The sequence below is a fragment of the Doryrhamphus excisus genome, chromosome 16, assembly GCF_030265055.1.
Source record: "Doryrhamphus excisus isolate RoL2022-K1 chromosome 16, RoL_Dexc_1.0, whole genome shotgun sequence".
In the NCBI taxonomy this organism is placed as follows: domain Eukaryota; kingdom Metazoa; phylum Chordata; class Actinopteri; order Syngnathiformes; family Syngnathidae; genus Doryrhamphus; species Doryrhamphus excisus.
The window spans coordinates 15,697,147-15,724,234 of record NC_080481.1 but is presented as its reverse complement, the minus strand read 5'-3'; the positions used below and the strand labels follow the sequence as shown (position 1 = coordinate 15,724,234).

The 27,088-nt window shown below is 40.5% G+C and overlaps 4 protein-coding genes across 5 annotated transcripts; 2 read left to right on the top strand and 2 right to left on the bottom strand.

The window, feature by feature from the left end:
- Nucleotides 1–1,714: 1,714 nt before the first annotated feature.
- LOC131104148 (sodium/potassium-transporting ATPase subunit beta-1-interacting protein 3-like) lies at nt 1,715–5,805 on the top strand. Its single transcript, XM_058051011.1, has 7 exons — nt 1,715–1,948; nt 2,459–2,596; nt 3,896–3,976; nt 4,099–4,296; nt 4,376–4,436; nt 5,499–5,567; nt 5,655–5,805. The coding sequence occupies exons 1-6, from the start codon at nt 1,769–1,771 to the stop codon at nt 5,552–5,554; spliced, it is 714 nt and encodes a 237-aa protein (XP_057906994.1). The 5' UTR covers nt 1,715–1,768; the 3' UTR covers nt 5,555–5,567; nt 5,655–5,805.
- Nucleotides 5,806–6,034: 229 nt separating this feature from the next.
- Nucleotides 6,035–11,907, top strand: ythdf1 (YTH N6-methyladenosine RNA binding protein F1). Its single transcript, XM_058051813.1, has 6 exons — nt 6,035–6,406; nt 6,727–6,754; nt 8,285–8,379; nt 8,542–10,164; nt 11,462–11,506; nt 11,650–11,907. Exons 1-6 carry the CDS (start codon nt 6,377–6,379, stop codon nt 11,662–11,664), a joined length of 1,836 nt encoding a protein of 611 aa, XP_057907796.1. The 5' UTR covers nt 6,035–6,376; the 3' UTR covers nt 11,665–11,907.
- Nucleotides 11,908–12,653: 746 nt separating this feature from the next.
- Nucleotides 12,654–21,128, bottom strand: LOC131104525 (voltage-gated purine nucleotide uniporter SLC17A9-like). Its single transcript, XM_058051814.1, has 13 exons — nt 20,584–21,128; nt 19,543–19,740; nt 19,328–19,467; nt 17,829–17,928; nt 17,608–17,732; nt 17,091–17,190; nt 16,908–17,004; nt 16,731–16,818; nt 16,621–16,655; nt 15,010–15,125; nt 14,032–14,087; nt 13,849–13,878; nt 12,654–13,774 (listed from the first exon to the last, which is right to left on the bottom strand). Exons 1-13 carry the CDS (start codon nt 20,703–20,705, stop codon nt 13,611–13,613), a joined length of 1,371 nt encoding a protein of 456 aa, XP_057907797.1. The 5' UTR covers nt 20,706–21,128; the 3' UTR covers nt 12,654–13,610.
- A 120-nt stretch (nt 21,129–21,248) lies between these two features.
- LOC131104526 (glucose-induced degradation protein 8-B homolog) lies at nt 21,249–26,830 on the bottom strand. Of its 2 annotated transcripts, XM_058051815.1 has the most exons (6): nt 26,625–26,830; nt 26,189–26,316; nt 25,726–25,922; nt 24,833–25,030; nt 24,445–24,561; nt 21,249–21,400 (listed from the first exon to the last, which is right to left on the bottom strand). In XM_058051815.1, exons 2-6 carry the CDS (start codon nt 26,307–26,309, stop codon nt 21,395–21,397), a joined length of 639 nt encoding a protein of 212 aa, XP_057907798.1. In that variant the 5' UTR covers nt 26,310–26,316; nt 26,625–26,830; the 3' UTR covers nt 21,249–21,394. The 2 variants fall into 2 exon arrangements, with proteins under 2 accessions (XP_057907798.1, XP_057907799.1); XM_058051816.1 differs by lacking the exon at nt 21,249–21,400 and having other exon boundaries at nt 22,291–24,561; nt 26,625–26,647.
- Nucleotides 26,831–27,088: the final 258 nt, after the last annotated feature.

Below are 27,088 nucleotides of genomic sequence, written 5' to 3'. Positions count from 1 at the left end.
AAAAACATCTTCTTTACATTTTTGGGAAGTTGAATGTATCAATAACAGGGCCAATACCATGTGATCAAAATGTTTAGAATCTTATACATATTTGGATTGTTTGAGAAGTAATGTGATAAGAAGTTAATTATCTAAAGTGGAATGCTTATGTCATCAATTTTTTAAATGTTGTACAACCATGATTGCCAACAAAAATCATATACGTATACTTCTGGAACACAAGGGCAGTTCAGGCGCTGCCCCATGACAAGTTAGCACACTAAAAAAGTGGAAATTAATATAAAATTATATGAAATCGACTGCACGGTGAAGAGTGGTTAGCGCACAGGCCTCACAGCTAGGAGACCCGAGTTCAATTCCACCCATCTCTGTGTGGAGTTTGCATGTTCTCCCCGTGCAAGTTTCCAGTTTCCTCCCACATTCCAAAAACATGCTAGGTTAATTGGCGACTCCAAATTGTCCATAGGTATGAATGTGAGTGTGAATGGTTGTTTGTCTATATGTGCCCTGTGATTGGCTGGCCACCAGTCCAGGGTGTACCCCGCCTCTAGCCGGATGACAGTTGGGATAGGCTCCAGCACCCTCTGCGACCCTAATGAGGATAAGCGGTATAAAAAAATGAATGTATGGATGATTAAATCACTAATGGGGTAGGCAAACCATATCCAGCCCGTTAAGCCTTTTAATCCATCCCGATGGATGTTTCCAAATATATATTTTTTTCAAACCTTTATCATTGAAGCTGTAGCCGGAAATAGGATGTGCGATGCTATTTTCAAATTACCGTAAATCTGAGGCTATTTTTTTTACTGAGTTACAAAATAACACATTAATTTAACATGTTAATTTTTCTAAGAATGTAGAACTGAACACAATGTACAACTTGGACGTGAACTTGTTCAGATTATGTGTGAATCGGCGCCACTGTTTAGGTCCGGTTATTGTCACTACACGCATTTTATCAGAAGTACTCGACTCGCTTTACACTGCATTACCCACAAAGCATTGCACACTAGCATAACAATTCTTAAAAGGGACCTATTATGCTCATTTTTTCGGCGCTTTGTATTAAGTTGTGGTATCCTATAGAGCAGCTACACACAATAACTCGCACATTTGACTTCCACTGCATAAAAAGACCTGTTCCCGTCACAGGACAATGTCTTATATTTCTGAGATATTTGCGCTATAAATATCCTATTTCAATGAATATCGTCATACATCACCGTATACATCTTTGCCCAAAACAATTTTAGCAGTGATTAACAAGTCAAGAAATTTTTTTTTTCTGGTTTTGAGACTTTTTTGTAATTTTTCGAGTAATGGTTTTAATGGTTTTGATCAGCTGATAAACAGCCTATATCGATGAAATTGTTGTTTTTATTAAATTACTTTTTCAAAACTCTTTTGTTGACACTTCCTTTTCTTGCTTTTGAATATTAAAACCTCATTAAGATCCAAATATGCAAAAGGTAAATTGTAGCTATTTTGATCAGGTCTGTAAATATTGTTCAAAACAACAAAACACTCGACTCCAAGTCAATCAAACCTCAGTGAAATCAAACATGGAGGACACAAACACTACTGAGCCTCATTTTGACTTATTTTAAAAACATTACAAGCCAACACACAGGAAACCTCAACCTCCTTCAGCCCCGTTTTTTTTTTTTTTACGCCTCTATGTGGCACTAACCACCCCCCATATCACCCTCCCCCTACTTCCCAGACGGAGTGTTATTGCAATGAGGTGAGGTTTGTGTGTGTGTGTATGTGTGTGTGTGTGTGTGTGCACTGCTGCATCTTTCACCCCTCGCTGGATTGCTTCTCCTGTTTGAGCATATTTAAAGAGGAATCTTGGCTGTTGTTTTTGGCATCATTTGAGAGAGGAATCATCATGGGCTGCTGCTCGGCACGATGCATGCTGGTCCTCCTGTGCTGTCTGCAGCTGGTAAGATGATCAGACACACACACATACATACACACATACACACACATCTGTTTACACAACACCATCAGGTTTATTTGGAATCAAAGTAGTTTTAATGTATTGCATTTTATTAGTATACTGTATAACCTACTTATTGTTTTTAATATATTACTATAGGACACGCTGCACTTTGAAATGTTGACATGTTGACAGAATTTTCCAAGCTAAATATATAAATATTGAACTTTTAGTTTGTGGAACCGGAAAAAAAAAATCAGTGTTTACAAAATAATATCAAATTAATCATAGAATTGTGGCTCTAGCAAAGCTACACAAAGAAATATTATGTGCAAAAAAAGTGACCGCCCACCTGTGCATCCGCCACAATGAAGAGCTCTGCGTCTCCTTCTGTGTTTCCCACCCTGCCCCCCCCCCTCCTCCGTTCATGGCAGACTGGGCCACTTCCCCCCCAAAGAACCAGTGCTTTGTCCCTGATGGCTGTATTGAGACGGTCTTGTTTTATTCCTACAGATGACTGCACTGGAGAGACAGGTCTTTGACTTCCTTGGCTTCCAGTGGGCTCCCATCATGATAAACTTCATTCACATCATCGTGGTCATCCTGGGCCTCTTTGGTGCCATGCAGTACAGACCACGTTATCTTATTCTGGTTTGATTTTATGCTTTTTTTATGCTTGTAATAGTTTAGGTTGAAATATTTAAAATTGTAGTTGTATCCATCCGTCTGTTTTCTGTGCCGCTTAACCTCACCAGGGTTATGCTGGAGTCGATTCCAGCTGAGTTCCGTCAGAAGTTAAACATTGTTTGTGCAGAATAAAAGGATGGTATTCGCTGTCTAGTATACATGTAAACTACCGGTTAAACATTTGGACACGCTTACACACAGCATGAGGAAGTATGTTCAAACTTATGACTGGTCCATCACAAATATATACATGGCAATCATTGTGTATTTATGATAGGATATTCATTCATTCATTCATTCATTTGCTTATCCTCACAAGGGTCGCAGGGGTGCTGGAGCCTATCCCTATCCCTAACCTATGCGTGGGTTTTCTCCGGGTACTCCGGATTCTCCCACATTCCAAAAACATGCTAGGTTAATTGACAACTCCAAATTGTCCATAGGTATGAATGTGAGTGTGAATGGTTGTTTGTCTATATGTGCCCTGTGATTGGCTGGCCACCAGTCCAGGGTGTACCCCGCCTCTCGCCTGTAGACAGCTGGGATAGGCTGTTAGAATGTGATTCTACAAAAGTAACACAACCACTAGTTGATACTTTGTATGTTTTTTGGCCATTTCATAAATTAACATAGTGTAAGAATGTCAATTGTGAGTTTTTTACAGGTAGCTGTGTGTTATTAGAAAATCAATCAATCTGTAATAAATAAATAAATATAATAATAATCATAAAACAACAAATAATAAAAACTTAAGAAACCACATAGTATAGTTAGTGGGTAGATAAATTATTTTTTTCAGATTAAAATGAACAAAGCATTATTAGAGCCCTGTAGACATGACAAAACACGACTATAGTCACATTTATACTCTTTTTATTTACAACATATTGCGCAACTGCAGGGTCTTGAGACACATGCTAACTCGCAAACTAGAGAGCTAGCGACCTAAACGGTAGCCTTCAAGTTATTTCCTTTCAACTTAAATAGCCAAAAACTTACCACTTCCACACGGATAGGGAGGATAACTATTAACAGTTATTTAACCTTTAACATGAACATGAATCAAACGTAATAATTTTTTCTGGGTACATGATACCATACAGCATCCATATCAAACATTAAACTTTCATATCAAGGCGGGGGCCTCAAACTAGTGTCCTGCGGGCCACATTTGGCCCGCGGGCCGCGTGTTTGAGACCCCTGGACTAAAGTATCTGCTGTGCAAAATCACCTTTAGTTTGTCTTGTGTTCTTGCCTGCTCAGTACCTTCTGTGGATTCTGTTATGGCTCAGCTGGAATGTCTTTGTTTGCTGCCTCTACTTGGACTTGGGAGGGCTTTCCAAGGTGAGCTCTTAATTAATTAGCTCTTAATTAAAGAGCTACCAGTGCTAAACCTCTCTTTACATGCAAACGCAGCATATATAGCACGATACATACCGTATGTTCTGCTGATTTTGTCCCTGCAGGAGAGTGACGTTCTCTCCCTCGGAGTGTCGTTGCATGGCTCCTGGTGGAAGGAAAACGGCCCAGGCTGTCAAAGTCAACTTCTTCCATCGACTGACTGGCATAACCATGGAAACCCAGAGCTGACTACCGTGCTGAGCTGCTGGCTGGAGTACCAGTATATAGAAGTCCTGCAAGGCATCATCCAGATCTTCATATCAGTGAGGGAGCTATTTGGGTAGTTGTGTGTTCATATCAAGATTATTATTTTAATAACTGTGTTGTTGTCAATCCCCACAGCTTCTAGCATTTGTTTATGCTTGCTATGTGGTCAGTCTTTTCTCCAATGAAGAGAACTCGTGTAAGTATGATGCTGATCATTGTGCACAAAAATATGAATGATGTTCAACTTTCACCCTATTAGCTAAACCAAATCCACCTACATGGACTTTTTATTTTGGGGGGAAACAATATGCATGTTTTTGTGTCTATTCATGCCATTCATTCCATCTCCTTCACCTGTCTCTCTCACAACAACTTCCCTCATGTCCTCCTTCACTACATCCATAAACCTCCTTCTACCAATATATTCACTATCTCTCCTCTGGACATGTCCCAAACATCTCAGTCTGGCCTCAGTCTGACTTTATCTCCAAGGTCTCTAACATGTAACGTCCCTCTGATGTACTCCTTCCTGATCCTATCCATCCTGGTCACTCCCAATGAGAACCTCAGCATCCGTATCTCTGCTACCTCCAGTTCTGCTTCCTGTCTTTTTCCTCAGTGGTACTGTCTCTAGACCAAAACAAGATGGCTGGTCTCACCACAGTTTTTTTTTTTATACATTTTCTTCATTTTAGATGAAACTCTTCTATCACGCCTGACACTTTTCTCCACCAAAATTAATCTGAAATATGAATTGTTGACTCCAAGTACGTACTTTAAATTCTCCACCTTCTGTATCTCTTTTCCCTGTAACCTCATTTTTCGACTATGGTTGTTTGGGCCTAATTGTGTTGCTATTTTTAGTCATCCATACATCCATTTTCTATACCTCTTATCCTCACAAAGGTCGCGGGCATGCTGGAGCCTATCCCAGCTGTTTTCGGGTCGTCATGTAGAGTTAAATTGGTTTGACTTTTGGGTGAATCTGGCAACCTATTGAGAATGGTTGTCAATTTTGTGTTTTGTATAATATTTATTGGCATTTTAACCCAAATGCCAGTGTAGTTTATACTGGAGGAATCGCTTGATAAGGTCCTTGAAGTGGGCCAACCCAAAGTTATTTTCTAAACACATGGGCCAGATTTGGTCCCCGTACCTGAATTTGACACATTTGATTTAAACAATAATAATAATAAAAAAAATAATCACATTTTTCTTTGCATTATGTTTAATGTATTTCTTTGCTCTTTTATTTTAGTTGATACCACTGATGAGTGTCATAGCCCACCCAAACCTCCACACTTCTTCTACTAAACAGCTGTGATATGTAAGTGGCTTTTCCCAATCAATGTACTGACGTAATACACGTTCTTCGCTATCTCTCATGTCCAGCATATGTTTTTGTGTTTTTCAGATTATGAATAAGGAACCTTGTTGACAAAGGCAACAACACTTGTGATGACATTTCTTCGGCAGTTTATTTAAACTGTACAATTCATGGAGGTTAAAGTGCAGTATCGTGTAAATATATGTGTGTGAATCTGTGTGTATTTGAAATATGTAAATAAAGAGTTGCATATTTGTTCAACCATTCAATAAGATTTCCACATTTTCCATATTTTCGTATATATAAGGTGCATTTTTTATATTTTATAATACACAAAACTTCAAGGGAATGTGAGTTAGTACTTAAGAAGTACTCAACCTGGAAATATAATGTAGTACTTTTACAATAAATGGGATTGCTAGCATGGGTGCGCTGCTGCTAGGTAGCCAAAGACGCGTAGTTTACGTAAGCTACGTCACTTCCGGCTAACAGACCCGGTTGAAGCTGCAGTCGGGATAAGTTAGCAGGTCCACCAAGGCAGCTCGAATATTAAAAGCAACAGTGAGGGTTCGAACCCCCACCTCCCCCTCCCTCTGGCTTCATATTGACAGGAGGTGGTGCAGCGTCGGCAGGCAACACAACAAGCTAAGCGGCCGCTCCTGCTGGAGACACCGGATAGCAGCTGCGGCTAACTGGTTTAGCAAAGTAACATCCTCTCTAGCTGCTAGCATCTCCACAAAGCGGAGTTTGTGAAGCCAACACACTGAACGTCTTGTCACTGGGGCTATAAAACAACACCTGGAGGATCGATGATGTCCGCTGCTAGCATTGACGCGCAGGTAAGCGGCAACATTAAACGCCGTGGAATTTTTTTTATTTCTCCAAGGATTCGACGTGCATTCCCACTGAGGCCAGCTAATTTGCTAACTGAAAGGCTGGGTTAGCTTGGGGGGAAAAAATGCTTGTAATCAAGGCCTGCTGTCCTCACTAGGTACTTATAATAGCATCACATCAATAGTAATTTTTTTTCCAATGTAGCATTTCGATGAAGAAAATCTGATCGTGTTGTTAGCGTAGCGAGGATAATGTGTGATGCTTTGAGTGCCATTCACGACCCATGTAAGCTTTCATCTCCCTTCCATGCACCCCTTCTACTCAGATATCGAAAGGACAGGATGCCAGCAAAGGTAAGAAGTACATGAACATTATTCACCGAGTACTGAGTAACTATACTCCACTCACAATAAACACACCTGACACTCTATATATACCTATCTGATCCATAATTGATCAATTTATCAGTCATGTTGTGGCAGTGTTCATACAGGTGAAATGAATTACTAATTACATGGTCTTGATTGGAGTTTGTATGATCTTAAACTGTGTTTAAGTGGATTTTCTCTGACATCCTCCCACATCCCAAAAACATTCAATAGCCATGTTTACATGTGTTCTCTTTCCGAATGACATGTCCGAAAGCAATGGTATACATGGAAAGGAATATTCCAATCACGTGTCTACATGCGGCGCTATAATCAACGAGAATAGTCAATGGGGCAAAGGCAGTAAAGCGTAAACATCAACATCACATGATACCGACTTCCTTGAGTTTTTCTTTCACTTGTTGGAATAATTCCGTATTGCCAGTTTTTCCTTCGTCCAGTCTTGGAATTGAGTTTCCGCAGCAGTCCAGTGCCGATTGCTCGCCTCCATTTTTTTAAAATCGAAGAACATCACAATGTCATATCTCAGCGTTCGCTGAAAGAACGCACCCGGGAACAGGAAAAGATAAAGTTCAATCTTGCTAATATTTCATAATTAAGCTCGGCACATGTTTTATATAGATATGTATATTCTTTTTTTTAATAAAACCGGACTTGTGAATGGTTTAGATTCTGTTCCACAGATGGCGCTAATGCACTCGAAAGCTGCTTGCCAACCGCCAATAAACAACATTCATTCATTTTCTACCGCTTTTCCTCACAAGGGTCGCGGGGGTGCTGGAGCCTATCCCAGCTGTCTTCTATACACCCTGGTCTGGTCGCCAGCCAATCACAGGGCACATATAGACAAACAACCATTCACACTCACATTCATACCTATGGACAATTTGGAGTTGCTAATTAACCTAGCATGTTTTTGGAATGTGGGAGGAAAACACACGCATGCACGGGGAGAACATGCAAACTCCACACAGAGATGGCAGAGGGTGGAATTGAACCCTGGTCTCCTAGCTGTGAGGTCTGCGTGCTAACCACTAGACCACCGTGACGCCGCCAATAAACAACAGGAAAATGAAAACACCACAAAGAAGAACGCAGTCTAACTTTCCGTTTGAGCGGGTACAAGATACCTCAATCGGATTGGGGAAAGGAATATTCCACCCTTGTGAATCCAATTATATATTCATTTTCTTTCGGAATGAGGTTTATACAAAGGTTAGATTCTTCCTGTTTGAGCAAATAACCCGAATGGAATTGGAATATTTAGGTCCATGTATACGTGGCTATTTGGCACTCACAGTTTTCCATAGGTGTATGTATGTGTGTACCCTGTCTCTCACCAAATGTCATCCGGGACGGCCCTAATAGAAAATGAATGTACTTTCATTGTACATCATTTGGATATTTACCCATCATAGTAATGAAAACAAAACATACACACCATTAGCGGTACAGTGACGACTCGTTTTGTGACAAATTTCTATTTCATTGCAGCCTTTCCCGTTTCGGTGCAGAACGGCTCCCTGCACCAGAAGGATGCGGTCCACGACAACGACTTTGAGCCTTATCTTACTGGACAGTCCAATCAGGTGGGCGGCTTCTTTTGGCTCTTAGGAACATTAATGCCGTGTTTGCACTTGTGATCTGGTACCAAAACAAATCTGGTACATGAAGTCTGAATGAAACAAACACAGCCGAAAAGTCATCACCTCGTTCTCGATCCTCACCAATGTTTTTGTTTCTATTTATAGAATAACAGCTATCAGTCCATGACAGATCCTTACCTGTCCAGCTACTACGCCCCCTCCATTGGATTTCCTTACCCTCTGAGTGAGGCTCCGTGGTCTACAGGCGGTGACCCGCCGATACCCTACCTGACGCCCTATGCGCCCCTCAGCAATGGAGACCACCACTTCATGCATGACACGGTGTTCGGGCAGCCGGGGGGTCTCAGCAGCAGCATTTATCCGCACAGGTTCAACTTCTTCCCCGAGAACCCGGCCTTCTCCGCCTGGGGGACCAGCGGTTCTCAGGGCCAGCAGACTCAAAGTTCAGCCTACGGGGGGAGTTACAGCTACCCACCAAGCTCATTAGGAGGCACTTTAGTCCCGGATGGTCAGACTGGTTTCCATAGCGACACCCTCAGTAAGGCTCCAGGTATGAACAACCTCGAGCAGGGCATGCTGAGCCTTAAAATAGGCGGCGATGTGGCAGCGGGCAGCTCGGGTGTGAAAGCCGCCGGCTCGGTGATCGGTGGCGGCGCCGGTGTCGCCGTTGCCACGGGCAACGGGGGAACGCCAGTCGGAATGCCACCACCGAAACCGGCATCGTGGGCTGCCATCGCGAGCAAGCCCGCCAAGCTGCAGCAGCAAAAGAGCAAGATGAAGCTGGGCACGCCCATAGGCGGTGGACCTCTGCCCCCACCGCCCATCAAACACAACATGGACATCGACACCTGGGATAATAAAGTGGTGGCCGCAAAGATGGCGCCCGCTTTGCACCACCACCAACAGCACCAGGCACAGCAGCTTCACTCGCACCCTGCCAGCCTCTTGCCGCCCCTTCAGCAGTCCCTCCAGTCGGCCCAGTCGCTCGTGCAGCAGATGACCATGCAGGCTCCTCCCCCTCCCCTCCAGTCCTACCAGAACCACAACTCGGCCCCAGCGACTCAGACCCGCTGGGTCGCCCCGCGCAATCGCAACTTGTGTTACGGCGGCGGAAGCTTGGACAGCAGCGGCTCCTCAAGCGGCGGCGGTATCGGTAACGGGGGCGGAGGGGGTGTCTGCTTGGGATTGGAGCCCGGCTGCGAGTCCCACCCCGTCCTGGAGAAGCTCCGAGCCGCCCACAGTTACAACCCCAAAGAGTTTGACTGGAACCTGAAAAACGGCCGCGTGTTCATCATCAAGAGCTACTCTGAAGATGACATCCACCGCTCCATCAAGTACTCCATCTGGTGCAGCACGGAGCACGGCAACAAGCGCTTGGACTCCGCCTTCAGGGCCATGAACTCCAAAGGTCCCGTTTACTTGTTGTTCAGCGTCAACGGCAGCGGCCATTTCTGCGGCGTGGCGGAAATGCGCTCGCCCGTGGACTACGGCACCAGTGCCGGCGTTTGGGCGCAGGACAAGTGGAAGGGCAAGTTTGACGTGAACTGGTTGTTTGTTAAGGACGTGCCCAACAGCCAGCTGCGCCACATCCGCTTGGAGAACAATGACAACAAGCCGGTCACCAACTCGCGGGACACTCAAGAGGTTCCGCTGGAGAAGGCCAAGCAGGTGCTCAAGATCATCGTCCAGTACAAACACACCACCTCCATCTTTGACGACTTTTCTCACTACGAGAAGAAGCAGGAAGAGGAAGAGGTGGTCAAAAAGGTCAGTTTGCCAAACCTCAATTCCAATTTTGTTTGAACATAAAATGTTATTTTGTAATGTGTAGTTAGCATGTTTGTGTTGCATCGTAGCAAAGGCACACATGAATACAGCATTTTGTTTTTAGCATTATTATTTGAGTTAAACTAAATTTGAGTTAAATTTGAGTTAACTATTTGTTAAATGATTGGAAGGAGTTTAGTTTTTGTTTTGAATAATCTGGATAAAATGATGGTAAATGGTATATGTTGGTGAAACCTAACTATGCAGTTTGACATGGGAACTTGCACCGAAGTAAATAATATCCGGTAAGCAGGCTTGGGCATCGTTTGAGATCCGATTCCTCGTTTTGATTCTGGTTTCTAACGATTCAGATTCTTTTATGAGGGAGGGTCATAAAAAGTTAGCATGGTTGAAATGAAGGCGCTAGCCAAACCTGTTTTTTTTTTTTTTTAGTAATACAGTAAACCTCGGATATATCGGATTCAATTGTTCCCACTGGTTTTGTCCGATATAAGCGAAATCCGTTATATGCGTATACCGGAAAATGTCCGTTTTACGCATATATCGGATTTATATCCGGTATATGCGTAAATCGGATTTTATCCGTTATAAAAAGGCACTTCCTTGACTATGTTTCCAATGTACCTGGACGCGCAGGCAACGCTGCAAACGCTGCAAATGACGTCGTATAGCGGCCTGTCACGATTCGGCGAATCGGAGCGCCACGATGCGGCCATCCGATATATGCGAGGGAAATTTAATGGAAATGCATTGGAACGGGACTGGAGATTTTGTCCGAAATAGGCGAAATCCGTTATAAAAAATCCGATATATGCAATGAATTTTTATTGGAAATGCATTACAGAAAAATTGGTTCTTTTTTATCTGTCCGTTGTGAGCGAATTTCCGATATATCCGAGTCCGATATATCCGAGGTTTACTGTATGACCTTTTTATGAATGCCTTATGAACTTCTCCCAGGGCTATTAAAAACAAGTATATGAGAATCAAACCACTGAACATGAACATAAATATTTATTGTTTAGCTTACCTGATTGGTTGAAAGAAGTCTGATGTCGCCCGTAAAAACGGGGTGAAAAGTCTGGAATAGCATGTAGTAAACCGTGAATCCGGGGGTGTTTAATCCTGCGAGTGGTGCATCCTCATTTTTTTTTTGCACAATTTCCAAAAAAGGATCGGATCGGCAAGACTAATAGGAAAAATAGGACTGGATCAGAAGCCAAAAATGTGGATCAGGACTTCTCTAATTTTAATAAGGCTATTGTTTGTTTTCCAGAGCTATGAACCAGCCACATTACAGAACCGACCCCGACTTGATCAGGTAAAAAGAAAAGGAAGTCATGTTTCTGAAATGTACATATATGTATTTGTATACAACTGTATGTTATTGTTATTTATTATATACATTATAATGAATGTATGAATATCACTGCATCCAAAGCTGCTTTTCTTTGCTCCACACAGGATCGTCAGAAGTAAACATACGACGCCTTGTGGAAGCTGAAACGGCAGGTCCTGCTGGGATGAATACAATAAAATGTATTTAGATTTAACAAAAACCAAGAAGACACACGGACATGAAGAATATTGAAGACTAATATTTTTTCTATTTAATTTTGTCGACTCTGGCCCCCGTCTTAACCACATCACTCACCGCTCCCCGTCTTTAGGAAGTGCGAAGGGATGAAGTCTCTTTAGTATTACATACTTTTTTTTTTTTTTTTTAAAAAGCCTTATCGCTGCCCCAGAACATTAAAAATTGACATAAACCTGCACGTCTATTTTGAAGATCTCATGACAACATGCTGCTGATATTCAGTGACTGTTCACATTGTGGTTTGTGTGTCGGAGAAATGTGAAGTGCTTGTGTTGGTGAATCTTGCGAGTGAACAAACGTCTGCTATTTGTGTGTGGCCACTTGTGTTTGATATTATCACTGAACATTTTGTCATGTCCACTTTAGGAATGTGTGCAAGTCTGCCTGCAGACAAAATGTGCAAAAGGTTAAGACTTTTTTTTTTTTTTTTTGAAGCGCCCGAAAAAAGATTTGACTGATTGATGACTATTTAAAATAGAGCATCATGGTGGAGAAAGCTTGTCTGTCTCTAATTTTGTCTTTTTCTTTTTCTCTCCACCACAGAGCCTTAATGTTTCTTTTCACTTAGTTTCAGACAGTTTCAGGGAATTTGTATATCTAATTATGGTCCCCTCTCTTAACTGGACAAATGATAATGTTTTTGGCTTTTGATCAGTACTAAATTTGCTTTCTGTCAGCTGCTTTTTTCTCCTCTCATCTGTTCTCTCGCCGTCTTGTCCAAATCTGATGTAGCATGTAATGCTTTTAAAACTTTAGTCACTTGGTTTTGTTCTTTATTAACATACTAGTATTTGATGATGGCATCATTTTCCATGGCCGTGACCCCCCCCCCCCCCCCCCCCCCCCCCACATGCACCATCAGATATTATAAGCTTTAATGTACTGGCATTTCTAACTGCAAACGCCTCAAAACATTTAACTGTAGCATTATACTTAACTGATTTATTCTTAGTGTACGGACACCCGGAGACTAGCCTATATGCTATATGTTTGTGATGTTTTTTTTTTGTTTTTTTTTTCTAATAACTTGCTGTATTCTGTCTTTGTGTGTGTGTGTGTGTGTGTGTGTTTGAATGAGCGTTACAGTAAAGCGAGGGAGTATGACTGCGGTGCAACCAGAGCTATATAACAGTATTGGATTATAGAAGAAGTTATGCAAAAAATAAAAAAAATAATAATGTCACCCTTGAATTAAATTGTATCAGAGGTCACTATCACGTTCTTAGATTTGATCATATTCATTATTAAAGATATACTTACCTGTTATTGTGACTTTATTTCTTTCTTGTCAACTTAATTGGCACACCTTTCGTTAATGCATTGAACATATTGTACTGGTAAAACTGGTAAAATCGGTTAATTGGTATTGTTTGTGGTGGCGTCACCCAACTGCAGCTACTCTTGATATAATAACTACTACTTTGTGTCATTTTAATACATATCTTTACCAAAATTGATTGGTATCCAGGTAGGTATGTTACATTTTCTCCATTGGTTTGGCTCATTTCTCGAAACAAAGTAACATGGACAAACGTGTTCACAACAGAATTGAATTTCTCATTCATTTAGTTAGCACAGTTACACTATTCATTCGGCATTTCATTCTTTAAGTCATCACAATACACACAATATTCTGTTCAATTGTCAAAAATAAGTCCGGAACATAATACCATGAATACCATGTATGAATTTCTTGGAATGTTCATAGTGTTCCTTTCCTTAATCCTATTGAGTTCTTTCTCCAGAGAGGAGACCATCCGTCCATGGGATAATATACGCTGTGACGTGGACCAGAATCAGACAACAGCGTTGCGGATGTCCACGAGCGTCACATCAATGACTTGGGATTTTCCAAGTCGACACGTTGAGCGTCCCCAAAGTAGAGGAAGACTCCGACACCGACGACGTGGACAGCGGTGATGAGGGAGAAAACTGCCGCCCACGACTGTGTGACTTCAATGAGGTAACCCGTCAGTGAGACCATCACCACGCCTGTGCAGGACACGTATTTGACATGTAAGAATACACGCATTTTGTTGCTTAGCAACGATGCTGTTCATACATACCCATGAAGGAACCCAGCATATTCATAAAACCTAATGCAGAGCAAGGAAATCCGTTTATAATATTGGCATTTTTTGCTTAAAAGACATCGTAACCACGTATGACTGATGGCTTCACATTTGTTGAATGGATGCAATACTAAACTTCCATTTCCATCACACACAAACTACCTGATACACACTCACCAAAGAGGGCACCGGCACACGATGGGGTGAGATCCTGGACGTTCAAAGATGCTCCACTGAAACACATTCATCACTTGTCACAGTGTGACGGCATTTCAACCTTTTCACTCAAGAACAAAATGACAATTTTTTAAAAATTCCTGTAAGCGACATTCAATTTTTCTATCGTTATAAGGTTATGGTAACTTCAAAAAGTATACAAAAGCATTTATTTTACATTATTATAAGAAATATTTTATTAGTATACCTGTTATGTATTTAATATGGAAACCATTCATTCATTTTCTATCTTTGGGCGACTGGTCGCCAGCTAATCACAGGGCACATATATAGACAAACAACCATTCACACTCACATTCATACCTATGGACAATTTGGAGTCGCCAATTAATCCAGCATGTTTTTGGAATGTGGGAGGAAACCGGAGTACCCGGAAAAAACCCACGCATGCACGGGGAGAACATGCAAACTCCACACAGAGATGCCCGAGGGTGGAATTGAACCCGGGTCTCCTAGCTGTGAGGTCTGCGCGCTAACCATATGACCGCAATGCAGCCCCATATGGAAACCAAATGAATTATAATTTAATTTAATTTAATTTTTAATTTGTCGATGCTATCAGCTTTTACACTCTTGGTGTAATTTTACACTCGTGGGTTTGATTCCTGTCCAGGGTTGCATCAGGAAAAGCATCTGGTGTAAAAACCCGACTCTGAAAAAATACCTGTATATTGTACAGTATTGTACAAAGGTCACCATTAGGGATATTACTTTAACAATACTTCAATAACCAATTATAGTTAGAATGTTATATCCTATAACGCCATAGTAGTTCAAATATTACATTTGTGTACTATGCTGTCTCTACGATACCTCCATCATTCCAACATTACTTCCTGGTTATTATATATTAAGTCTACTGTGTCTTAGTCATATAAGAATGATGAGGCACCTTTAAACAGACAAGCACGTACATACCTGCTGGTTAAGGAGAGGGAAGCCATAGCAGCTGAAAGCAGCATCACCGCCACGGGAAAGGAGACCTTTCCAGCCAGCGGCATGACAAAAACACCTGACGCACCCATGGCGATGAACTGTGGAAGGGAAGATGTGTTAAAAGAGCAAAAAAAATGGATGAACACCATAAAAGTGGATTTTTCCTTAGTGAGACACATAACACACACAATGGCTGGACACGTCCATCTAAATTTGGGAAGTAGACTCAAACTAGTAAAAACTGCTACCAGTGCTGAGCTTGCTCTTTCTAGAAATGGTACATTTAGGTGCATCACGTACCAATCACAGGGCACATATAGACAAACAACCATTCACACTCACATTCATACCTATCCTTGAATATTGTTGTACAAATAAGATACTGGATTGAAATATGGTAATGGTAATGGTAATGGTTTTATTTCATTTGAACATGCATCAGATTACAATTGAATGCATCCCATAATCAGTTCCCAGTTCCACATGTCCAAAAGGAGTAGGAAGAAGCACAGCTTATTAAATCCTACCCCTCTCATCTGGTACTTTTATAATCAGTAACTGTTACATTTGTTCACTTCCTGCTTTCCATAATACAGTTTAAGGTTTTTTTTTTTGTTTTTTTTTTGTTTTTTATAATGTACCTCATACCGAAGTACAAGGTGATATGAGCATCCAATGCCATAATGTGTACCATAGTGCGTGTCAATATAGTGATATATATAGCACATCATGACTGGTTCAAGACTCTTCATCCTTGTATTTAGCAAACATCAACTGCTTGTATTGTTTCTTGAATTGGCTCATCGTTGTGCATTGTTTGATTTCCTTACTCAATCCATTCCATAGTTTGATTCCACATACTGAAATGCTATGGCTAGCATAACGTAGTCCTAGCGTATAAGTGTTTCAATAATGTTTGATATAGATGCTGTATGGCAGGGGTCTCAAACACGCGGCCCGCGGGCCAAATGTGGCCCGCAGGACACTAGTTTAAGGCCGCTGTCTTGATATGAAAGTTTAATGTTAGTGCGGCCCGCGCAGGTTTGATATGGATGGTATCATGTACCCAGAAAAAATTATTACGTTTGATTAATGTTCATGTTAAAGGTTAAATAACTGTTAATAGTTATCCTCCCTATCCGTGTGGAAGTGGTAAGTTTTTGGCTATTTAAGTTTAAAGGAAGTGTTTCAAATGTACTTCTTCCCTGAGATCATATTTCTCCTCTCTTGTAGAGAAGTATTGGATGACATTTTTAGCTAATTGGTTGTTTTTAGCCTTATGCAATATTTTAGTTGTTTGAAGATGAACTATATCAGCAAGTTTGTGATTTTAGAAATAAGGAGTTAGTATGTTCTCTGTAGGTGGCATTATGAATTATCCTTACTGACCTTTTTTGCAGTACATTTAGCGAGTGAAGATTGCTTTTATAGTTATTAGCCCATATTTCCACACAATTTCCTCGTCATCTAATGTCATCAAATCATACACATGACTTTTCTTTCACTTAACACATCCTGTATTTGCACACGTTAGGATTTCAACCATCAACTTTAAGACAGAATGAGTAAAAAAAAAAAAGTCAGCATATTTACCTGCATTGTCTTTCTCACAAACGCAACACTGTATCCTACATAGGAAAAAAAAATGCATTTATTAAAAGTAAACAACATATAATTTATAACGCTATTAACTGTGATGACACCTTGGCTGATGAGTGAATCCGAAACATATCCACCCCAAAGAGCTGCTGGAATGCCTGCTAGCCAAGGAAACACGTTGTACGTCCACGTCTGCAAGAATAGACAAGCCACTGAAAAATGAAGATACTTTATGAGTATAAAGTTGAAGCCAGTTGTGAGCCTGAAGGAAGTGGAAATACCGCAGCATGCGGATATTCGTCATTGAAGTATGTCGGCATCCACGACAGTAAAATGTAGGAAGTACCGCATGTGCACAGGTGAGCAAAAACCATGGCCCTTTGGATGAAGACGGACACAGAGACGTTATATTGATACGGAAAAAAATAAACGCATGAATAAAAAGTCAAACCTAAAAGTGGTACCAGACACTTGGCTTCCTCAGGAGACGCAGCAAATAAAATATTGCAAATCTCTTTGATCGGGAGTCACTTGGTCTTTCCCTCTGCGGTGGATAAGGTTGACCTGCATATGCATCACATAGCAAACACGTTACCATAGCGCCAAACATGAGCGTCGCTTTATAGGAATACAACGGCTGTGAATTCTAACTAGTCACTTGTTTTGCGTACAAAGCTACTGACTAACAAAGACGGGGGGGACGTCGTTGACTTACAGTTAGAAGTACTTGGATTGGGGGCAGCGGTTTTTAATGATTTTGACACTGGGCCTAAGTGTATTTTTGTGGAGGACAGGCCACAAGACTCGTGGTTATGCTGCAAAATGATTGAGATTAATCACCGATATGTTAGCTGTCCTTAATATCACAAAAATCATTCAATAATTGGAATGTCTTAATCATCAAAGTGATGGAAACAAATAAAAACGGTGTCAATTCAACGAAAAGCATCACAGCTATGCTATTAGTTCCCTAGAAGTCACCTTTCAATAAATACTGCCAAACAATGAGCGCCCAGAGTCCAGACAGAAAACCAACAGCATAAAATGCACTTTCCCAGTTGTACCAGTCCAACAGCAGCGAGCCCAGTCCACCAGCAATCAATATCCTGAAAGAACAATTGGAATCTGTCACAAAAAAATAAATGTCACACTTATATGATGATTAGTGTGTGTGTGTGTTTGTGTGTGTGTGTGTGGCATACCCAAGAAAGCACCCACTTTGCATGATGCTCATTAAAAAGGCCTTTTCTCCTTCCGCTACACGCTGTGCAATCAAACTGGCCAAAGATGGATAAAATACACCTAGAAAACCATTTTGGACAAAGAAAAAACAGAGGTGATTAATTTAGTAGCGACAAGCAAATACACCACTATCTGTATCTGTAATGTGTCAGCCTTGTTCACTGTATTTTTGTCAAGTACTATTTTTTTTTTAATTGATTTATTGTATTTTTGTCAGTACTACAAGCAGTTTTCCAACTGACTTTATATCACCAGTCAATCCCCGGAACAAGCAGACAAAAAAACCCAAAAAAAAACACAGTCAGTGACTGATGCACGGTCGTGCCCACTTGTCTTATGCACTCTGTGTAGTTACTAAACAATTTCAAGGTTGCGATTTTGAGACGGGAGTAATATTTTAGACCTCCACAACTACTCCCAATGTGTCAGCAGAGCTTTCAGTCTCAGCATCATCCAGGACTCTTCTCACCGCGCCTTACTTGTTGTTTAAGCTAAGACCTTCTGGGAGGCGATGCAGATGTATATCAGGGCACGAACAAAGAGTCTAAAAAAATGTTTCCCTCCCTCAATAACGCTCTGTAACCAAGGCAACCAATCTTCCTGTACAACATGTGCTAAATACAGTATTTGTGCCCAGTTTTTTGTATACTGTTATGATTCGATGAATTATTATATATTTTATATTCGTTCATTCATTCATTCATTTTCTACCGCTTATCCTCACAAGGGTCACGGGGGTGCTGGAGCCTATCCCAGCTGTCTTCGGGCAAGAGGCGGGGTACACCCTGGACTGGTGGCCAGCCAATCACAGGGCACATATAGACAAACAACCATTCACACTCACATTCATACCTATGGACAATTTGGAGTCGCCAATTAACCTAGCATGTTTTTGGAATGTGGGAGGAAACCGGAGTACCCGGAGAAAACCCACGCATGCACAATTTTTTAAATTTTTATATTTTTTACATTTTTTTACTTTAATTTTTTTTTACAATTTTTTACACATTTATTACATTTTCTACAAATGTAAAAAAAATTCTACATTTTTTTTACAATTTTTTTAAAAAAAATTTACAAATTTTTACATTTTTTTTACTTTTTTTGCTTTTTTTTTTACAAACTTTTACAAATTTGTACAATTGTTTACAATTGTTTACAATTTTTTTTTACAATTTTTTACAATTTTTTTACAAATTTTTACAAATGTTTACAAATTTTCACTTTCATATAAAATAAGTACATTATGTCATCTTCAATGTCCTTTTATTTTTTTGTTATTATTTATTTATTGTTTTACTTGAATTCTTACGCAGAAAGAATGTACCAAATGTGTTTTAGAGTTAGCTCAGGTTAGCAGACGCGACGTTTGTGTTACTAACTCTACTTTTTCAGCTCCAGAATATCACTAATCTTAAATAACAAAAAAACACACAGTTTAAGATCAAAACATTATCACCTTGTACGAGTCCCATGAGGACTCTTGCCATGGTCATCAGAGCCAAGGTGTGACTGCCCAAGTGGGCCAGATGGGGCGTAGCAGCTGAGATCATGGCCCACGATGCTGCTGAGAAGAACAGGACTCGCTCCCCTCCGATTCTATCAAGTGGAACATCCCAAAAAGTAAAAAGTTTAACCTCTCGTAGAATCGTATATTGTATGTCAATCACTTACTTATCACTTGCATGTCCTCCTAAAATCTGCGTGCAGGAGTAGCCCCAGAAGAATCCACCCAAAGCAAGACCGGTATCGATCTTGCTCCAGTGAAACGTGGCTGCCATTGAGACAGCACAGACAGGCATGGTCATCCTGGCACAGTACAGCAGGCATGTCCCCGCAAACAACACGGGCATCCATTTGCGAGCCACGGCTCTATCGGTTGGACAACACAAGACATACTTTACTTACATACTTTACTTTACTTACATACATATGGTAAGAGGAATACTTCTGGCTTTCACTTTGTTCATAGGATGCAGTTCAGGTTTGTAATACATTGATATTGGCTTTTTTTGCCGATAGCCAATATGCCGATATTGTCAAACTCACAATTACCAATATCAACCAATACTGATATGTGTATTTTTATTTTTTCTTTATTTTTCTTTTTTTTTTTTTTTTTTTGCGTTGAGAAACTGATATGAATATTCACTCATTCATTCATTTTCTACCGCTTTTTCCTCACGAGGGTCGCGGGGGGTGCTGGAGCCTATCCCAGCTGTCTTCGGGCGAGAGGCGGGGTACACCCTGGACTGGTGGCCAGCCAATCACAGGGCACATATAGACAAACAACCATTCACACTCACATTCATACCTATGGACAATTTGGAGTGGCCAATTAACCTAGCATGTTTTTGGAATGTGGGAGGAAACCGGAGTACCCGGAGAAAACCCACGCATGCACGGGGAGAACATGCAAACTCCACACAGAGATGGCCGAGGGTGGAATTGAACCCCTGAAATCCTGAGAAAATCCTGATACCGATATCAACCAATATTTTTTATTTTTTTTAAATCGAGCCGATAATTATCGATGGTCGATATTATCAGACATCCCTAATTGTAAGCTCATATGATAAAACATACAGACACAGTCTTTAGTTTTAAGATACACGCTCTTAAGTAGGATGCGATGATTTGTAAAGCTTGAAAACAAACACATAAATCACATCCGACTCACAGCAGGCAGTTTAACCCGATTGGAGTGCATCTCACCTGGGCCACTGATGTTTGCCTGCAGCCTCATCCAACAACGCTTTGGTTGTGTCAACTTTAGCATCCAAGAGTGGAGCAGCAAAGTTAGTCCTAGCGTCTCCCAATGTGTGTTTATCTGCCATTCAAGGTATTTACCACCGTTTTCAGTCTTTTAGCTTGTCCAGCGCTTCTGCCCAAAAAAAAAGTTGCGTTGCGGTGACAAATCCCAGCCACGGGCAAACAAGCTAGACTGGTAGAACGAGAACATGTTAGGACAAATCCATTGATGCTATTAACATAACATAACATAACACAAATGTGCAGTGGCGCCACAGGAACAGTTGGATAGACTCTGTCCAAAAAAAAAATAGACATGTGACGATAACAGCTGGCGTCAAGTGATGGCCGTAACCCTGACTGGATGTAAACAAAGTGGTTGATTCAAGTGATAAAGTAGTTAACACAAAAAAAATGGAACGTGGTTTTGTATGAAGCATTTCAAACACATTAAAAGGGAATCTTTCCTTCCTGCGACTGCACTGAAAAATGTAAACAATGTTCAATTAATAAGCAGGCCTGGTCATCATGGATTGGCACCCATGAAATTTACACTAAGTACATGATTATATTGACATATACATGACTATATTCTCACCTGTAAGAGAGCAAACACATTTTCACGCCACTGTATATTACTTACAGAACTTACATAGGTTCCTCCTTTAAAGAGACTTAGGATGTGAGAGAGGACTTCCGGTGGCTCACAGCGGGGAACCAAGTGAGGGGTAGCAGTCATCAAACCTGGTGTGTTCCACCTCACAGAGGTTGGTCATCAAATCTGGTGAATTTCATTATTTTTTGCGAGTTTTTCAGGTTTAGACTTCTGACTGTCAAGCACATACGGGTGAGTGTTCAGCGTTTTGGCTATGGCTTGAAATGTCGTATTAAAATTCAAGCTTTTTAATGTGCGAGATATTTGAATGACATATTTTTCAAGCTATTTTCAAGCTATTATTCATATAGACATATTTTTCAACGGCAGGGATCTCAAACACGCGACCCGCGGGCCAAATGTGGCCCGCAGGACACTAGTTTGAGGCCCCCGCCTTGATATGAAAGTATAATGTTAGGATGCTGTATGGTATCATGTACCCAGAAAAAATTATTACGTTTGATTAATGTTCATGTTAAAGGTTAAATAACTGTTAATAGTTATCCTCCCTATCCGTGTGGAAGTGGTAAGTTTTTTGCTATTTAAGTTGAAAGGAAATAACTTGAAGGCTACCGTTTAGGTTGCTAGCTCTCTAGTTTGCGAGTTAGCATGTGTCTCAAGACCCTGCAGTTGCGCAATATGTTGTAAATAAAAAGAGTATAAATGTGACTATAGTCGAGTTTTTCTTGTAGAAAATCGGAACCAAAGCACTGAAAAAGTTTGACGTGCGTCTCTTGCGATTTTCGTCATTTTGCACAAAAGCCAGTACGTATGTATGTCGGCATTGCCCCCTTAAAGTGCACTTACAAACTGGAACATGAATTTATGATCTTGGTCATTGATTACATTCATGTAGATAATGCTGTAGAAAATGCAGCATCAATTGTTTAATTAACTTATTTGTCTTTGTAATATTTTTTTAAATTTTTTAATATTTACTCACCTGCTAAGAATGCACCACAACAACCTCCATCAGATACATTTATTTTTATATTCTTATTACATGGTGCTTAAAATATGATGTGTTATAAGTCTGTGCGGTAGAACTGTATTTTTAAGTTGAATTTTTTTTTTTTTGCAATTTCAATAAAATTCAAATTAAACAAGGAAAGGTTTCTTTTTTTGTATCGAAAAAGTATCGAAGTGCAACACAAATGAATTTTGTGTTTTGTTGCACCACCCCAATATATATATATATATATATATATATATATATATGTATATATACACATACATACACAGTACTGTGCAAACGTTTTAGGTTAGAAAATAATTCTGTAAACCAAGAATGATTTCAAAAATGGACGTCATCACTTCCAGGACTTGTTCTTTACGCTGAAGATAGTTCTTTATGAGCATGGCTTTATGTTTGTGGTTGTTGTTGTCCTTCCTTGTCCAAATACATTTGCAGCCAATCATATACCTCCCAGATGGTTTTGCATGATGGCAAAGTATCTGCCTGGATTACTCAGCATTGAGGACACCCTTAACCCTTAACCAAATCATCAGCTCCATTTGCACTATTACAGCCCCAAACTTGCAAAGAACCTCCATGGAGACATTCATTCATGCTTTGCTCCACAGCCCGCAGCCCAAACCAATCATTTTGAGTCATCGGTCCAGAGCACCTTTTGCCATTTTTGTGCACAACGCTTCCCATGTTTACATCCATAGTTTATTCGCTTGGTCTTGTTTCCATGACAGAGGAATTGCTTTTTGGCTGCAACTCGACCATGAAGACCACTTCTGTCCAGGCCTCTCTGAACAGTAGACGGTGTACCTGAGTGACACTGGTTTCTTCCGCTTCTGAGCTGATGGTACTACTGGGTATATTCCGATTTTTAAAGGGGTAATAAGCTTGATGTTTGTATTTTATGTATGGGCTTTTATTGGCCGACCACGGAATCTACGATTCTAAACATTGTAGGTTTGCACATCGTGACGAAACCTTGTTGATGCGGTATAACTAGCTTGTGTTTTGGTCCTGTGCCATAGCATATAACCTCTCCTTTGTATCAAAGTTTGGCTGCTCCTCACCCAAATGTTTCTGTTTCAGTTAATGACTGCGTTTCAACCATCATGTGATATTGTTCATACACTTAACTATAATCCTACAAAAATCCCGACTTGTTGCGAGTGTACCTATAAGCATTTTATGTCGGTTTGAAGGAAAAGGGTAGTGACGCCAAATATTGATGTGATTAAAATGTTTCTTTTGTTCGCTTAATTTGCATTTTTGCAAATTGATAAAACAGTCTTTACCGTATATCCTTAAGTATTATTAAGTAGTAAGTGTTCCCTAAACTTTTGCACAGTACTGTGCACAGTATTTCATTTCACACATTTTCACACAAAAGGATCTCAGTCTAAAAATGTATTTGGTTTAAAAAAAAAAAAGTTAACCCATTTAAATACTTAACATTTGTCACTCTCGTAACATCAACTTGCTTTCCAGCAAACCAATGTCGGTCAATACGGACGACTGTTGCAATAAACACTACACACTCAAGGCCTTCAACAAACCAAAATATACAAAATTTGTATTTGTTGACTCCAACAATTCCCCTAGTACCCGGGAGGGGTATTTAAATGTTACTTTGCAAAATACAATGATTTACAGTCGCTGCACCAAGTGAAATTTCATCTCACCTTCATGCCAAACAAAAGAAGTATAGCATTTATTTAGAAATCATATTCTGTTGCACGTGTCCTAAGTGGAGGTTTAAGTCGGTTTGGTTATCAGGGCTGACTGTAGTTGCGACTGGGTTGCACAAAAGCAGCATCACAGATGTTACCGTGGAGACCAGATCTAGACAAGAACAGGAGGCATAGATTTTTTTTTTTTTTTTGGGGTGGGGGTACAATGTTTTTATTCAACATGAATAAAATACATCAGTAACTGTATTGCTATACATAAAATAATAAAAGGTAATACTGTTATGAACATATAGTAACGCTTCACAAAATGTCTCCATGGCAACATACATGGCGCTGTTTGCGTGCAACAGTCATGACAAACTTTAACCGAGATAAATAGAGAGTCCTGGTTTAACCCACTAACCAGTGGGTTGTCACACACTCTTTTTATATAAACTCCGTCCTGGTTAGTATGTTCACTTGGGATCCTCAATGGTTCCCGTACTCAGATCAGTCATTTTAGGATATTTCACCTTCTTCTGGTCCAGCTCGTTCTGTGCCCACAGCAGCAACTTGAGGAGTTTCGCCAGTTTGGGGGTGGACTCTCTGTTTTCGTGGTCCAGCACAGCTTGGTTCACCTCACTCCACACCTGCGCATCGAGTAAGACACGCACACACGCACACATATCACTATGGTACTGGTGTCTTTTATGCTCTTGTTTATGCTTGTTAATATGGTTTTACTGTGTCTGTCATGTACTGTATGTCTCTGTTGGTTGTATGCTAAATCACATTTATTGAACTGAACTGAATAAGAAAAAAGCCTTAAGCTAAACAACAGCTTAAAAGCCTACTGTGTATGTTTTCTTGATCGATACTAAGTGCAAAGATGGGTACATCATTTTCATATTTTCAGACTACCTTTTGCCGCTGCATCATGTTGAGCAGGTCTCCAAAGGGCGACTCTTCGGGATTGTCAAAGGCCAAGAGGGCAAGCGTTCTCTCCATCTCTGTGAGACACTCCCGACTCTCCTCCCCTTGCTCGGCTAGCTGGGTCTGGGCAAATTCCAACGCTGACTCGGTCTCCCTTAGCCTGATTAGCTCGATCAAATGTTGCTGCTGTAAAAAAAGCACATCGACAAATTGTTGTTAAGCATTGATTTTGATTGTTATTTATTTACTTAAATCTGTCACGTTATAAGGATGAAGTTGTTATGTTATGATAATTAAGTTGTATTTTTACAACATTTTACAAATGTCCTCCAGTCCGTATTATTCCAATTATGAAGCGGTGTTCTTGAGGACATCTTCCATTTTTTTTTCTGTTTGTCCAGTTTTCAGACGCACGGTAAAAACATAACTATGTAGTACAGTAAACCTCGGATATATCGGATTCAATTGTTCCCACTGGTTTTGTCCAATATAAGCGAAATCCGTTATATGCGTATACCGGAAAATGTCCGTTTTACGCATATATCGGATTTATATCCGGTATATGCGTAAATCGGATTTTATCCGTTATAAAAAGGCACTTCCTTGACTATGTTTCCAATGTACCTGGACGCGCAGGCAACGCTGCAAACGCTGCAAATGACGTCGTATAGCGGCCTGTCACGATTCGGCGAATGGGAACGCCACGATGCGGCCGAAATAGGCGAAATCCGTTATAAAAAATCCGACATATGCAATGAATTTTTATTGGAAATGCATTACAGAAAAATTGGTTCTTTTTTATCTGTCCGTTGTGAGCGAATTTCCGATATATCCGAGTCCGATATATCCGAGGTTTACTGTATTGTCGTGTGCAACCGTACCTGCAGATGAAAATACAAGTATCGGTTGGTGTCCAGCAGCTCCGGGTGTAGGCTGTTAATGAGTGCAATAGCTTCCTGGATCTGCCCCTTCAGGATCATCTCACGAATCTTTATTCTTTCATCCAGAGAGTCCAAGTCCACACTTGGCTCGATACCAGACTCCATACGGAACTTTTCTGCTGCCTCTTTGAATCCCTCTAGAAAACATAACAAGACACAAGTTAATAATCCATCAAAATTAATCCATCCATTTTCTACCGCTTATCCTCACGCCTATCCTAGCTGTCTTCAGGCGATAGGCAGGTTACACACTGGACTGGTCGCCAGCCAATCACAGAGCACATATGGACAAACAACCATTCACACTCACATTCATACCTATGGACAATTTCGAGTCGCCACACAAGTTAATAAAGCATGTGTTATTTAGGCTTGCCACACCTTCAAGATGAAGGGTACTCACCTGTTACCAGGTAGTTCATAATGAGGCGATTCATGTCTGCCCTCTGAATGTGCACGTTGTTTAATTTGTCCATCCACTCGTCTTTTGTTATGTCTTCAGGCTTTTCAGCATAACTCATCATTGGAAGCCTGTTGAGAGAAACATATTTCAGCCGATGCGTGCGCAAGACTGACACAGTTTGGTTGCTTGAAGTACCTACAGCAACAGTTGAGGTACAAACATGTATTAACAGGTATTAAGCATAAAAATTAATAGCGTGGTACTAACTATCAGGAGTGTACAATTATAACGAGAGTAATATTCTATAGCGCCGTAATTGGACGATTTCTAGCGCTAAATCAATTTGAACAAGCAGCGGCTCAACCCAAAACAAATCCATTTCCTCCTCCCAGGCAACAGCCGCGGCTAGTTAGCCGACTGTTAGCGGCTAACTCACCGTCCAAACGCAAGGTCCAGTGTTTATTTTCCTTCCTCGCAGACGTAAAGATAATATAAAATTGTGACCAGAAGTTCACTTGGTTCTCAAAGAGGCATTAAAACTGGAAACTACAGCTTCCCAATGAGGATTTTTCGCGGCTGGCTAACAAGCCAAGCTAACGTGATATCCTCGCGATAGCAACGTCATTCCTACGAGCTCAACCATTGGTGGAAATTATGACGTCACCGTTGCCGAGGCGCAAGTAGGGCAAAGTGTGTTTTAAAATAAAGTTTTTTTTTTTTTAAAAAAAGGCTAGTGGTTATTAAGTTATTTTACAATTTAATATAATATTAAAATAAAGTTTTGCGAGTATACACTATTTTTGTGTGAAAAAAGGTTGATTCAATAACTGTTTTTTATTAATTTTTTTATATATTTTTTTAATAAAATTACTATTACCTATATTTGTCTATGCTAAATAA